At 39.2% G+C, this 16,343-nt stretch overlaps 1 protein-coding gene across 1 annotated transcript in view; it reads right to left on the reverse strand.

The window, feature by feature from the left end:
- THOC1 (THO complex subunit 1) overlaps nt 1–16,181 on the reverse strand; it is a 35,063-nt gene extending 18,882 nt beyond the window's left edge. The window contains exons 1-11 of the mRNA XM_084621195.1: nt 16,056–16,181; nt 15,136–15,209; nt 14,976–15,036; nt 13,536–13,602; nt 11,984–12,102; nt 10,656–10,704; nt 9,990–10,085; nt 9,595–9,677; nt 8,108–8,181; nt 2,394–2,502; nt 451–582 (exon numbers count right to left, since the gene is read on the reverse strand). Coding sequence (XP_084477321.1) covers nt 451–582; nt 2,394–2,502; nt 8,108–8,181; nt 9,595–9,677; nt 9,990–10,085; nt 10,656–10,704; nt 11,984–12,102; nt 13,536–13,602; nt 14,976–15,036; nt 15,136–15,209; nt 16,056–16,103 — 912 coding nt within the window. The 5' untranslated portion in view covers nt 16,104–16,181. The remainder of the gene's footprint in view (nt 1–450; nt 583–2,393; nt 2,503–8,107; nt 8,182–9,594; nt 9,678–9,989; nt 10,086–10,655; nt 10,705–11,983; nt 12,103–13,535; nt 13,603–14,975; nt 15,037–15,135; nt 15,210–16,055) is intronic.
- Nucleotides 16,182–16,343: the final 162 nt, after the last annotated feature.

A 16,343-nucleotide genomic window follows, 5' to 3' on the forward strand; every position in this document is an offset into this window, starting at 1 on the left:
GAGAAGAAGAAGCAACAGCTCAAAACAAAAAAAGGTAACTTTGGTACCATATGAATTCTTTCGAAGTTAAATGATGTATATTATTTCAAAGGGTAGATATTTTAGTATTTATCAACTTAAAATCATGCAATTGCCATAAAGTACATAATTCTTTGCATTCTATGCACATTACTACAACAACACTAAAAGATTTGCGATAATTTCCTCAAATTATGATATAATAAAGCAGAAAGTGCAGGTAAAACAACTGTATGCTCATTTTAAGTGTTGAAAGTTCAGTTGTATGTGATAAGAAAAAAGCAGATTGTAAATATTTACTTTTGCTCGTTTTCCTTCTAAATTGTAACATTATGGAACAATATAGGTCAGATGGTACAATTGCAATTGTACCAACTTTTATTGGTATCCAAGCTTTTCCTTCTTTATACAAAAAGAGGTCAGATACAATACCTTTTCACTAGTTAAGAACTTTGCAAAGTAGACATGTTCTCCCCCTGTTTTTAGTTCTTCCAACTTTTTTCTGGAGGCCTGCGTGTCATCCAATTTGTAGCTTTTAAAAACAGCCAAAACTTCTTCGGAGTACTGTAAAGCAAATGGTACTTATGTGAAAATACCAGCTATGCATTTTTTAATTAGAAAAACAAGACCAATCCTAGAAGGTTTTGAGCTAGTAAATATCATTTATAAGTTTGCTATTCACAATCAGTAGGAACATCTGTGTGCAGTGTTAGCCAACACATAAAAGTTATCCACTTAAAAGTCTGATGAAGAATAAATTTTGCACAGGAAAACTTGACCGTTAGCTTCTTGAATAATTCAAGACAAAAGTATGAATATGTTGTCCTTCAAGCGTTAAGTGGAAATTACGGAAAACTTAAATAATTTACAGTGTGCAAAAAAGGAAGCTGACTGGTATTACTGAAACTATGGCTATGGCTCCCTACAGTTAAAGTTGCAAGACAAGTTCAGTTCTAAGTCCTATATTGTTCCTGTCTCCCTGCCCCATTTTTTAACGTTTCCTCTCTCACACACACAAAAAACTTTGGCCTGAACGGTCTTGCTCACAGTCATACCAAAGGAGAGGGTGTGTGAGCATGAAAATGTCAGGGAAACTGACAGACACTTAAATCTTGAAAAAAGCCACATGAAATTTTCACCATCCTATAATTTGTCTAGCCATTTTGGGCTACTCACTTCCCAGAAAGCACTTGTTTCAAAGCTTCAATACTTCTGAATCACTTAGTTTTTCAAAAGAAAAAATGCACAGAGTACATTTGACACAATTTAATCCATAAAGTGAAAGTGATTTGAACTCTATTTTTAAGATACACACACTGATTAAACAGGAAAGCACTAAATGTGTAAGAGCTTTCTCCATAATGGTTTTAGTGCTATATTCAGGCACCATCGCACTTCCATTTGCACATGCTAGAGCAGGTACTAATAGTTAAACTTAAGTTTCTACTTTTAGAAATTAATTTAAAATATACTTAAAAAAATTATGCTAATGACCATTCATTTTCATGGAGAACCTTTGTGAGAATTTCCAAATTTGGCTTGGTTAAGTCCTGTCATTCTTGGTACCCCAAAATAATTTTTTCTTCTTTTACAGAGATTTTAAAAAGTGAAGAATGTTTTAAAACCTTAACCAAGATGTAACTTTAAAAATAAAATCTGCTCATGAGATCAAGCATTTTACCAGTAGCACATATAGCAAGTGGTTTGAAATAAGAAAGTTTTCCTTCTACTGAGTAACAAAAGGCAGAATTTTAAGACAAATGATAAGCCATTGTCCATTACAGAAACAGTTTAGCAATTATATTTACTAATCATACTCATATCTACACAGCTGGCAAAACTGAAACATTGTTATTCACTATCCAACTGCTACAATGAGCTACTATGTGTATATGGCAGCTTCAAATCACAACATAAAGTCCTGACTCTACAGGGACTCTAAAAGGACCTGCCTAAGCAGAACATTATCTTGCACAAAATCCCACTGGCATCAACAGGACTCCAAAAAGGCACACTTCCCTGGATTCATTTGCAAAATTTAAGCCTAAAGCAAATGTTTTTTTCTTATCTAGGAAAAAAAAACAAGTTCTGTTTTTTTGCTATTAACAGAAGAAAAACGGCTTCTGATATTGTTGGAACACATCAGCATTTCTATAAATGCCAGGAAATCATATATACATGTAGCTTTGTTACCTGACCTACTGTGTGTACAAACAAATAACTGCATGTCTAACTCCACACAAAATGTATAATGCATGAACTCGTGCACTCCTACTTTCCAGTATCATGAATAGTTTAATCTTTGGAAACAATACTTTCACTTGTGGAACAAAAGGTGAATTGCTGAACAGGTTTAATATAGGAACACAAATTACCTTAAGAAATGTCTTCCACGAGATCTTCTCATAGCACTGCACAGGATTCCTAAAGTAATCCTGAAGCGACCAGAATTTTCTATACAGGTTGTAATCTATTGGAATGGAGCTAACAAAGCAAATCATTATTTTACTCTGGCTAGTTTGGGATAAATATGCTATACAAATAAAGGTCCATTTTCATGAATACAGAATCACTGAAAACAAAACCACCACTATTCTTGTAAATCAAAAAAATGAAGAGCCAGTAGTAAGCCCTTCCTAGAGACAGTAACTCAGAATATCAGGCCAAAACAAGGGTTTCATTCAGCCTGTTCATTTTCAGCTGTTATTTCAGGATCAGAACACTTTTCTTGAACTCTTTCTCCAAGTTCAACACTTCCATAGGCAGAGAAGCAGTATAGCCTCCTCTCCTCAAAGCATGCAATAATGACTGATACTGTAGCCAGTCTACGGACGCTTGAAAACAGTGTATGTTGTCTTTCCTCTTTTAGGCAACCCACGTTAAAACATATTAAGACATACTGGGGCAGTGCCTTTACCTTGTAATGGCTAGAGAAACATGAGTCTAGAGACTGGATTTGAGATGGGTGTTGCAGGTAGCAATTTATTATGCAATTACCTGGGCTCCTGAACGGGCCCTTTAAATTAAACACCAATTTTAGGTTCAGATTCTGCATCTTCTAGGCACAAATTTTAGAATTGCTCTCACACACCACCTGAGACAGTGATTTCACATGCACCAATAGTAACCGTGCATGCAAATTAGCCAGTTTGATTTGTAATGGTCGTTCACACGATCACGGTAACTATGCCTACAGATTCTCTTTTAGCCTTTGGGGCCGATATCAGGTGGAAAACAAGGCAGAGGAGAAATAACTACAGGGAGGGACATGACTAAAGATCATCCATTTTAAATATGAGCCTGCTGCTATTAGCCATTTGAAAGCTGTCTGGCTTCTCTTCCCACTGACATAGTGGCTTCTAGGAGGAGCTGTTCCTGTGGCTAGCTACATAGTCATAGGCTGAAACAGTAGCTTGTTAATTACTCTTTTCCAATGGTATTCACATTAACCACGTCGGCGACCATACTATGTTCCACTCCTCCCACGAACATGAGAGTAGGAGAGGGTAAAGAAATTTACCCAATACAGGTATTTAAAAAAAATCAAGTTAAAAAAACAAAACCAGGGGAGCAAGTGGACAAAAAAGGAAAAACAGTACCAACTCAGACTTTAAGGTCAGATTGGACCATCATGATCATCTAGTCTGACCTCCTGCATATTGCAGGCCACAGAACCTCACCCACCCACTCCTGTAACAGCCCCATAATCTCCAAGTTATGGAAGTCCTCAAATCACGATTTAAAGACTTCAAGACAAGAGAATCCATTATTTACTGTAGTTCAAACCAGCTGTTCCCCTTGCTACAAAGGAAGGTGTAAACCCCACAGGGACTCTGACAATCTGACCTAGGGGAAAATTCCCTTGACCTCAAACATGGTGATCAGTTAGACCCTAAACATTTCGGTGAGACTCAAGAGCCAGACACCTGGGAAAGAATTCACTATAGTAATTCAGAGCCCTCCCCACCTAGTGTCCCATCTCCACGCATTGGAGATATTTGCTATTGGCCATGGATGGGTCACATGTCATTATAGGCAGTCAAACTTATCAAGCTTAGTCTTGAAACCAGTTAGGTTTTTTGTCCCCACTGCTCTCCTTGGGAAGCTGTTCCAGAATTCACTCCTCCAATGGTTAGAAACTTTTGCTCAATTTCAACCCTAAACTTGTCGATGGCCAGTTTATATCTACTTATTCTAGTGCCAACATTGACCCTTACTGTAAATAAGTCTTCTCCCTCCCTGGTGTTTACCCCCGAATGTATTTATAGAAAGCAATCATATCTCCCCTGAGTCTTCATTTGGTTAAGCTACACAAGCCAAGCTCTAAGTCTCCTCTTGTAAAGTAGGTTCTCCATTCCTTTGATCATCCTAGTAGCCCTTCTCTGTACCTCGTCCAGTTTGAATTCACTTTTCTTAAACATGGGAGGCAAGAACTGCACACAGTATTCCAGATGAGATCACACCAGTGCCTTGTATAATGGTAGTAACACTTCTCTATCCCTACTGGAAAACCTTGCCTGATGCATTCTAGTATTGCATTAGGCTTTTTCAAAGCTGGAACATATTGGTGGCTCATAGTCGATGACCAGGTTTTTCCTCCTCCTCTGTCATTCCAACGGATGTGTTCCGCAGCTTATAGCAAAAATTCTTGTAGTCAGTCTCTAACTACATGACTTTGCACTATTAAATTTCATCTCATTTCTATTACTCCAGTTTTTAAGGTCATCCAGATCTTCTTGTATGATATGCCAGTCCTCCTCGGTATTGGCAATACCTCCCAACATTGGGTCATCCGCAAATTTTATTAGCTCACCCTCACTTTTTGTGCCAAAGTCATGAATAAAAAAAGTGTGAAATAAGATTGTCCCAAGACTGATCCCCGAGAAACTCCACCAGTAACCTCACCCCAGCCTGACGGTTCACCTTTCAGTAGAACCTGCTGAGGTCTCTCCTTCAATCAGTTCCTTAGCCACCTTTCAATTCTCAGATTATCTACAGCTTTTCCAATGTAACTAATAATTTCCCATGTGGAACTATATCAAATGCTTTACTGAAATCCAGGTAGATTAGATTTACTGAATTTCCTTTGTCTAAAAATATCAATTATCTTCTCAAAGAAAAAGATAAAGTTGGTCTATTTACCTTTTGTGAAACTATACTGAATTTTATCCCAATTACTTCTATGTCCTTAACTACTTTCTCTTTCAAAATTTGTTCCAAGGCCTTGCATAAAATTGAGATCAAATTAATAGGGTTGTAGTTTCCAAGATCATCCCCCCCACCCCTTTCTTAAAAAGAGGTTCTATATTAGCACTTCTCTTCTCATAGGGTATGCCCCCCTAGTTTACAGATTCTTGCTGCTGAGCTTGCAATTTCATCTGCCAGTTCCTTTAATATTCTTGGATGGAAATTATCCAATCACCCCGATTTGATCCCATTAAGCTGTTTGAGTTTGACTTCCACCTCAGATGTGGTAATTTCTACTTCCATATCCTTGTTTCTATTAGCCACCCTGCCACTACCCCTAAGCTCCTCCTTACCCTTATTAAAAGCTGAAGTACTTGTTTAGGTGCTGGGCTATGCCTAGATTATCTTTAACCTCCACCCCCACCCTCATTGCTTAGCAGTCCCCACTTCTTCTTTCCTTGTTTTCATTTATATGGCTAAAGAACTTTACTACTGGTTTTAGTTTCCTTTTCAATGTCCAACTCTGCTTGGCTTTTGGCAGTTCTCACTTTTCCCGTATGCCTTCTGACTTCCAAGTGGCAGCTTTCCTTGCTGACCATCCCATCTTCCATTCCTTATAGGCTTTCTGCTTTCATGTGCTCAACTGCTGTAGTCTCTCTCAGGTCATGATTTATGACAGGATATTTATATCAGTAAGGTCCCTTAATGGACCCACTTCAACAAACATTTCTGGCTTTAAGGGAGTGTGGTGTTAAGTATGCGTTGACTCATTCCTCAGAAGGGTATGTCAGTGGTAACACTTCCAAACTTTGAAACATCAAAGAGCGGCAAATCTATAAAGCTATATATTTCTCATTCCTTCAGTACAGGGGTGGCCAACCTAAGTCTGAGAAGGACCCAGAGTTTACCAATGTACATTGCCAAAGAGCCACAGTAAAATGTCAGCAGCCCCACATCAGCTCCCCTGCCCCAGCACCTCTGCGGATCAGCACCTCCCCCTCCCTCCCAATCAGCTGTTTTGTGGCATGCAAGAGGGGAGGGATGGGGGGGAGGGAGAGAGTGAGGGCATGGCAGTCACAGGAGAGGGGGCAGGAAGGGGTGGAGTGGGGGCAGGGCCTGTGGCAGAGCCAGGGGTTGAGCAGTGAGTACCCCCTGGCACACTGGAAAGTTGGCGACTATCGCTCCAGCCCCAGAGTCGATGCCTATACAAGGAGCCGCATATTAACGTCTGAAGAATGGCATGTGGCTCTGGAGCCACAGGTTGGCCACCCCTGCTTCAATACTACAATTTTTTTTAAAAAAGTGATCACGATATTGATATATCAATCCTGCTATAACTGTTTCAGTGCAATATTTTCTGATTATTTGCATGTACTTTACATCTGGCTCATCTGACCTGGAATCCATAGCAACAAAATCCTAGAGCACAGCAGCTCTCACACTAATGATTCAACCACTGTGAATGCAGCACTATTACAAGCTTACATTTACTGCTTCTGCCTCACTGTTTTACCACTCCTCTAATAATATAGCAAGATGGCAAAGGACACCAATTTGTGGCTTAGTATGGCAAAAAGAACAAACATGCTGTTTAGTACCTGTAAAACTAATTACACTAAGAATTCCATCAATACTCTGAGCAGAAGTTTATTCTATAAATGCTGACACAAAGTCCACTAAAAAAAAAAAGCACCTTGTTGATTATGCCTTGCACCGCAGTGTCTCCAGCTCTCCCTCTGGGACAGGTGAAGCCACTTAAATGGAATGTGGATAATCAGAAAGAAGCTTCTTTAACATAAAAGCTTCAGGGAACAAGTTTTTTCCTATTACATTGAGCATTTTCTTGATCAAGGACAATGGTAAACTGCTCAGCCACTTTACTGGAATGATTTTCAACCTCAGTGCCAATTACACTGTCAATTACAATTAAGGTGGTGATGTGAGTTAGAAGTCAAGTAGCTTGCAGTTTATCCTCTCTTCATGCACCCCCATGTTGCAAGCCAGAAAATAGAGAATTTCTTTTAACTGTTCATTTAGTATTTTGAAAATTAGTAATAAGTTAGAAGGTAATTAGTTTAATTAAATAAAAGGCTTAAACAAAAACTTAAGTCTTCAATTACATTAACTGAACTGAGGACATTCTATAAACCCATAGGCAATAACTGTCAGTTGTGGGTTATTGAAGTTAGGCACCAAATAAGTGGCTTGATTTTTCAGAGCCATCTATTTAAATGGCAAACTTTGTATACTCATATTTGAAAATTTTGGCCTAAGAACACTTTGGATAAATATTGTTTAAATGAGATAGGCTGGTATTTGGATCCATGAAGAAGTTTTATTATCCGAGGCCTTGTCTATACTATTGCAGTAGGTCAATCTAAGTTACACTACTCCAGCTATGTGAATAACAGTGAAGTTGATGGGTGATGCTCTCCCGCTGATTTACTTTACTCTTCTCAGGGAGCTGGAGTACCAGAGTCAAGGGAAAAGCACTCTGCCATTGACTTAGCAGGTCATCACCGGACTTGCTAAAATCGACACCTGCTGCATTGATCACAGCAGTGCTGATCTACTGGTAAGTGTAGGCACGGCCTGTCTTATACAGTATTCAGTTTTTAAGTTAAACACCACTATCAAATGCTTGTTACTGTATTTTTTGGTAACATCAAAAATGTGGCTTCTTTCATTATTTGAAGACAATATTGAATTAAAATTAATGTGAATACTTAGATTGGACTGGACTATTTTTTTGTTTACATTAGGTCATAACTGTTTAAAGAAAGGAATAATTCTGAATACAGCATACAAGAATATAGTTTCTAAACTAAAACTTCAGTTTTCAATCTACCACCGCATGCTTTCACTTCATAATTTTAAAAGCTAAACTAAACTTTAAGCTCACCAACTTGTAGGCGCTTCATCATCTCCCATTTCACCTTCTTCTACTTCCATTCCTTCATCTCTCTCCTCTATGTGCTGACAGAAAGGGGGGAAGAGAGTACACTCTAAGCGTAGAAACTACATATACACGTTTGAATCTGCAGGTCATTCTCATTATTCCAGTTTCCTAGACCTTCATTATTCATTGGAACCAAAACAAAACATCCTTTGAACAGTTTTTGGTTTGTTCATTCTTAAGCCAGGTCTTCAACTAGCAACTATTAGAACACTGACGTAGCGTTGCGATAGGTAAGGTAGCGAGTGCTGCAATTCGCATTTTAAGTAAACATGGAAGTTTAAACGGGTCTTGAAATGTGATGACTTGTAAAGGGAATTCCCCTTCACTTTAATCCTTTCCCCTCTACAGGCCTGATCCAGGACAGCCTCCGTATGAAGGAAGGGTGCATAAGCATGTGCTTAAGTGCTTTCCTGAATCGCAGCCTATATTATTTTTTCCCTTCTTCCTTCCCCATCTCTTGGGGAGTTACACTCAACATATGCTCCAAAAATGGAAAACTGAAAAAATTAGGAGCAGTCACCTAGTTTAACTTCTGGGACACAAAGAGAAATACAGGCAGATACAAAAGAGAACATCAAGGAGGAAAAAGCTCCGTCAATAGCATACACTACGGTTTTGGTCTCTTAATAAATTCCAGATTTTTCTAACTTCCTCTTTTTTTTTAAAAACTGCTTTAATTTTTGGTTCAGAAAATTTAGGACAACACTGAAAGAAAACCTCTAAGTTACTGTATCCTACACTACTAGGTCCCTCTCACAAATACATATATTGTGTGTGTGTGTGTGTGTGTGTGTGTGAGTGAGTCTCTCTCTCATATTATATATATATATATATTCATTCTGTAATGGACCATTCAAGGGCGGACTCCCTGACTTCAATGGAGCTCTGAGAGGGCTTGTACAGGCCCTGAATCTGCAAGTCAGAGAGAGAGCATGCTAGCACTGCAGTTTCACAAGTAGTCAGGTAAAGCTTATTTGATTAAGATATTAACCCTCAAACCTCAAGTTAAAGGTTCAAAAATTCCCACATCCCATCCTACCTATGATTGCTGACAAAGTGGGTGAAATACATGTTAAGTTCCAGACCAGAATGATGTTTTATAGAAGTATATAATTCTAAATACTGGCTAAAAGTGGTTGTGATTATTTTGTGCCAGCTCTCCTATAGTTTTTACAGGTTTCAGAGTAACAGCCGTGTTAGTCTGTATTCGCAAAAAGAAAAGGAGTACTTGTGGCACCTTAGAGACTAACCAATTTATTTGAGCATGAGCTTTCGTGAGCTACAGCTCACTTCATCTGATGAAGTGAGCTGTAGCTCACGAAAGCTCATGCTCAAATAAATTGGTTAGTCTCTAAGGTGCCACAAGTACTCCTATAGTTTTTTACACAAATTTTCTGCAGACACATGGAGCATAATGCATCAATTCTCACCTTCTGTCCTAGAGTGCTCTCTTGTTCATTAGTATTGAAAACTGTGACATTTTCCAGATTAAACTGACTTTGCAAATTGAGTCCTGCAGAAAAAATACCAACTTTTAAAAAGAGCAGATGTGTCAGTCTGGGAATTGATGAAGTTCATAAAGCCAGCTCATGATTATTACCCAACATACAATAGCCAATCTGTAGGAAACAAATCAAGTAACAATTTCTGTTTGTATTTATAAAAAGTGAATGATTTTTAAATTCTATGTTAGACACATATTAAAGTCAAAATTAAAAGCTGATTTCTGGTTAAAGTCAATTTTGTTTGAAGTAGGATTATTAGAGACTGGAGTATTTAATCTTTTAAGCTACTCTTCTTTCATGTGAAATACACAAAATCTCACCTGACTTCTCTGAAAGAGGAAATAATCTAGCCAGGAATAGCTGAATTCTTCCACAGAAGACGGTGTTCTGTGATTTAGATAATCTTCTTAGGAGATCTAAATAATGTAAAAACGAGAAAGCAGAGATAAGCATTAATGTTATCACATGTATTATCTCCCAACTTTTCATCCATTTTGTCTCTAGAACTCATTTTAAGAGTTCAGACAGGTGGGATCTCCATAACTAACAAAATAAATTTGAGACATCTTAAAATGACCCTCTCTCCCTCAGGCCTCAAATGTTTTATCTAATGTGTTCTAGTGGACCAAGTCTCTGAATTCCCACAAACCAAGAGTCCTAAAACTGTATTTAAAGATAATTGCAGGAAGAAGCCTATTGGACCACTCCTTCCAATACAGCCTCTGGCAATGATGAGGGCTTAAATGTTACTCAGAAACTTTCTTCTAGCGTCTCTCTCTCCTTCTCTGTGATAGAGAGAAATTTCCCCATAATCAAAATGAAGCTCATATTGAACAGCAAGGTCTTGAGTACCTACCAAGACAAACAGCTCATCATTTTAAAAACAATTACAGAAAACAGTCTAATGTGACTCAAATATTAAGATCTTAGCTTTGTTCAGTTGTTTTTGGACCTGCATTGCACTTCCCCGAAAAAGTGCTACTCACCGTTGCACATTCTCAGCAGGTAATTCTTCCCAGCTGAATAAAATGTATTCTGAAAAACAGAGCAAATGGATCAGTCTCATTCGGAGGATGCTGCAAATCTTCAATAGCTTTTGTCTTTTCAACTCAACAGTACAGATCACATTGATATTAGAAATAAATCCATCTGAGTCCTTCCTGTTCTTAAACCTCAACAGCGAATTTCCACTTATTTAAGGAAGACTCCACAAAAAAGTCCCAAAAATTCCAAGAAAATTTCTAGTTCATAAAGTAACCCAAGCTTAATGCCAACCTCCATACAAATACAAGAAATGCTGGTAATTCATGTGCTTTTTCTGAAAGGCTCTTTACACAGTGAGAAATACTGATTTGTAACCCATTTTTTCCCCCTGTGTTTTATGTATAGATGTAAAGTTAAGAGAAGCACATAAACACAAGATTTAGAACAGCATCAGCTGACAGTAGAAACCTGCCAGTACAAGGAATGAAATGGATGATATTTGGAATGACAGAAACCTGTCTTGAATGGCTAGGAGGTCACATTTAGATCAAGGAACAGAGAACAATTATTTGACAGTACTCGGAAGCTTTTTATGGATAAATCTGAAGAGCTGCCAACACTACAGATATTGTAAACGTTGAAATTTTGGGCTGATTTTGAGGGGTTCTCATGACCATGCAATAAAACTGGAAACTCAGACATATTGTTTGAAATGCCCAGTTTCCCCTTCAACTTCTGAAGGCTGCTGTTCTTGTGCTGCATGCAGTGCAGAGCACTGGAGCCTGCACATCCTTTGGCTTTGGCAGTGGTAGCAGCAGATTCACCCCCACCACCAACCACAATCTAGGAAGGGAGAGTTACTGAAGGAAGGAGCCCAAGGGAAGCCCCTTCTCCTGCAGGCTAGAGGGGAGGAAGCTGCTGAGGAAGGAAAGGGGGAGGAAGAAGCGGTGGGTGCACATGGCAGCTGAGGCCTGCATTTTGCGTGTGCACATTCTGTACACATTTTGAGTTGAATTTCCAATCTGTTATTGTCACAGACCATTTGGGATAGGCAGGGGATTTAATAAAAACAAGACAGACCAAAAAGATGATTTTTTTTTTTTTTTTAAGAAATCATGATTTTTTAACTCAAAGTTAACAGTTCTGAATCTGCTATACTTACAAGCCTACCTTCTGTGTTTCCTATAAGCAGGCAATACTGACAATATTTATTCTATTATTTCAACACAAAAATAAAAGACAAAATCCATCTTGTTAATTGGTCAATCATTTATACCTCCATATCATCATCTTCAGCATGAACGAAACACACTTTGGAAAAAATACTCACCGATTTCCATGTAGTGACATTTTTTTCGACAAAGGTAAAAATTTTGTCACACTGATCCAAAGGCAGGCAATCCAGAACATCTCCCAGAAGAACAAAAGGGGTTGATGCTGTACAGATACCTTTAGAGAAGGGTGGGAGTGCAAGGATCATTTTAGTCAGAAAGACTTGCACCTAATAACTGTATTAACAAAGATGGAACGAGGAAGTTGCAAAGTATCATGAGAAAGAAGTTACTAAGAAAAGTCAGAAAAGGTAGGGACTAAAATATAAATTCTTCTGTTTTCGTGTGTGTGTGAGAGAGCACAAGTATGTACAGTACCTAGCATTTCATAGGTACCACTGTACTAAAAATAAGATACAGTAATAGTTATCAAAACTTGGTAGGTCCCCAAATTAAGAGATGTTGGAATTTTTGTTTAAATTTTATTACAATTAAAAGGTATTGGGCTGCTTTTTTCAGAGGAAGAAAGTGAAACTATAGTAGGGCCTACTGCTGTAAGGCTTTTTGAAGTAGAATCTGCCCTCTACCAAGAAACAATTCAGAAACGTCAGTGTTTTCACCACTGAGTGACTAATTCTTCAGAATTGAAGAGGCAGAGCCTCATATTCCCTCCCCCCCCCATGCCCATCCTCCTTTTTCAGACTTCCAATTTAACCGTTCTACTTCTACTTCAAAGATAAAGCTTTTGATGATTGTTATTATTGTCATTTAGTCAAGTGACTATTACAATGGTGCTCTGATAAATGGATGCAGAAATTACTGAGGTACACAGCATATGCCACCACAGCTAAATGGTCACACCTTACACTGATCATTTATGAAATACAAACATTTTGACAAAAGATGATTACTACCGTTCATATAAAATTTTACTCAACAAAACAAACATTTAACAGGAATACACTTAAGTGACTTATGTATTTCCATTCATAAACAAATGGAATTGATGACCAGGGGTTCTATGCAAGAGGGCTTCCACCATTGTCTCAATTCACATTCACAATTCTAAAAAGACATTGTAAAGACAAAGACTCAAACACTACAACACAGTTGTGTTGCAGCAGGTCAGTTACTGCTGGGGGACCAGCATGGAAAGCCAGGAGATAAGTTTCTGTTCCAATAAGATGTTCTAGGACATTGGTCAATTAACCTCACTGTCTCTCTCTTCTCAACAGTAAAATCAGGATAACAAAACCCACATTTGTAAAGAGTTTAGAGATCCATGGATGAAAAGTGCTATGTAAGTGCTATTACAACCTGAGAGAAGAGTTCAGAAATGAACTCAGATTCCCACTATGCTTTTAAAAAAGGATCCATTCCAATATGTACAGCAGTTACAAGTTCAGTTAGCAGAAGTTAGGCAGCTGTCCTATGCAAGAACTCTACTACTGTTAGATCACCATAATATCTTAGCATCTGTGCAAACAGTTAAGCTAAGGACCATGCACTAGTGGAGTTGACGTTTGTAAATACTAATGAAAGAGAATGATATGGTAAGCACACTCAAACTTATACCTTGTATCAGGCTGTTTCATATAATTACTCACTCACCATCTGTAACTCCATTAATAGCAAGAGAAATAATAGCCAAGACATTTTCACATGAGGCTTGGTTTATCTAAACAAATGTAAGACAGATTTATTACAGAATTCAAGTAATTTGTACTATTTTGATCAGATGCATTTACTAAAGCCAGAGAAAGCTAACGTCTTGTTTTACTTAAGTATATTTTATATTACAAATGTTCAAAATCTCACTATGAGCACAAAGAAAAGTCAATGTTCATCTTCCCATGAATTTAACCACACTAGGAAGTAACATTCAGTAGCAAGCATTTCATATGAAACTAATACCAAGTTAAACTCATGCAGCTGAGTGACATTTCCTGATTACTTTTGGTCATTAAAGACTCTATAGCACATTATGCATGGCCAGTGCTATTTGGAATACCCTTATTCCAACATGTGTAGTTACAATCTCTCTAGATTTCCTCTGCAATTTCAATGACCTGATACCTTTCATAAACAGTGGAATGGTAAATTTTAGGTCCATATTGGTATGGCACTCCAGAGTGTGAAAAATCCACATCTCTGAGCACTGCAGCTATGCAGCTGTAACCCCAAGGGTAGATGTAGCCAGATTTACAGAATGCTTCTGTCAGCCTAGCTGTTGTCGCTCAGGAACATGGAGCTCCTACAGTGATGTAAAAACCCTTCCATCACTTTGGACTGTGTCTATACTACGGAGTTATGTCAACATAGCTACAACTATGCTGCTTAGTCCCCACAATGTAGACATGTTGGGTGCTATTAAACAGTTAACATTTTCCCTATCCCCCTCCCCCCGAAGCATCTGCATTTTGGCTGCTGGGTGAAATGATTTTCTATATATTTTGTATATTGCTTTGGAATGAACGGCAATACTATTCTAATCGAAGATTAAAAGGCCCTTATGAGCCTACACTACAAAATGTTAGGGAATGTGCAACTTTTTTTTTTTAAAGTATTTCCTTTCAAAGGACAGAATGAAATCCTATAAGTCTACACTCTGCTAGGTATTCTTTCATGCAAGTTATTGTTTTCAGTTTTGTTTTACTCTTAGTGTATTCCTTCAAGGGCTAAATAATGAAGAAAGCAATCTCCTAGATCCTATATAAAAGCTGTTATCATAAATCATACAGATTTATAATTTGGAACTAAAGTACAGATTTTTAAAAACTACTGTAAACAATAAATACTTTGAGAGATTTTATAAACATCACTAGACTATGAGACATTTGTGAAAGCATCTTTTAACAGATAATTTTTAAAATATGGCAAAGTGATTCATGTTTCCAACAGATATCCTAATAATTTCTGAAAGTTTTTACTAATAGCCAACATAGTACACTCAAATGGTAAATAAATGTACACAAGTTGTACATTAATATACAATATACAATTTCAATTTGTATCAACAAATAGTTACAGTGATGTGAACGAAATACTTACAATTTCCTCTTCTAGAACAACTCTGAAAGATTGATCCAGGGTGCATTTCTTTTCATTTTCACTACAAATAGTAAAGTTTTAGACAGTACTGATGAAACATTCAGGATAAATAATAATTAGTTGAAAAGACATTTTTAAAAATGAAATGATAACTCCTTACCTCCCAGGAATCTGGTTGAATGCATTCAATAAGGGTTTGATAGTTCTGTTGGTCAAAGCATCTCGAGTAGAATTCTAAAAACAAGTTACGTGATAAAATAAGTTGCAAGTAACTCCCAGTACGAAACCAGAAGGAAATCAAAAGTAATCCAGATAGAGGAATCTTTTTTAATCTGACAGAAAAAGTTAAATACTAATGCTCTCTTAACCCGGGGGGATTACCACAGATCAATTTCCAATAACAACAACAAACGTACACAATTTGGTGGGTCATAATGCCACAGAAAGTAATAACCTTTAAAAGCACCAAAACGTACGTAAAATGAATTACGCCACACACTAACATGACTGACGCTACAAGTGATACAAAGGCCTGGTCTACTTACAAAAGTTGCACCGGTTTGACCAGAGGCACGGTTTTAAACTGATTGAGCTAAACTGGTTCAAGTTTGCCTGGGGACACTCGTACGGGCTTAGCTCGCAGCGGTAAACCGACATAAAGTTGCCCCCACAGAAATTTACACTGTGTGGTTTTTTTTTTAATTGATTAAACTGAAACTGCTGCAGGTCCTACGTGCAGCCCCGAGACCCAGCACCATTTGGTGGCCCCCGTGGGAAAGCTACCTGCGCAGAGCCCTATGTCCAGGCCCGGCCAGTCGGGAGAGCTGCTGGGTCTGCCGCTGGCTGGTCCACCCCCCGCAGCAGCCGAGTCACCTGCCCCGCGGGTGTCGGGGGGACACACCCCACGGGCGGGGCCCAGGAAGGCGGCGGCGGGCAGGGCCAGGGGACGCGCGCGGCGACCCCCCCTCCCGGGCCGGAGGAAGCAGGAAATGCCTGCGCCGGGCTCCGCGCCGAGTACGCGGTGGCGTACACCGCGCGCCAGGCGAGCCCGCGCCTCGGCTCCGCGCCCGCGCTGCTCACCGTGAAGCGGAGCCGCGCCTCGGGGAGGCTGAAGAGCGGCGGCGACATCCTCCCTCCGGCAGCTCTGCGGCCCGCGCTTATGACGCCATCGCTCAGCGCCTCGGTGTCGAAACCATAGAGAGCGGAGCTCCTCGCCGCCGCCGCCGCCACGCCCCCTCCCTCGGGCTAGAGCGCCCTCAGCCACCGGCCTGTCGCGCCCCGAGGGCCAGGGAGAGGTAGGGCCCCACCCACCAGGCCGGCTAGAGGGACTCCGGGGGCGGGGAACGGAGCGCGGGGTCACGCGGCTGT

The sequence above is a fragment of the Lepidochelys olivacea genome (genome assembly GCF_965140295.1).
Source record: "Lepidochelys olivacea isolate rLepOli2 genome assembly, chromosome: 2".
NCBI lineage: Eukaryota > Metazoa > Chordata > Testudines > Cheloniidae > Lepidochelys > Lepidochelys olivacea.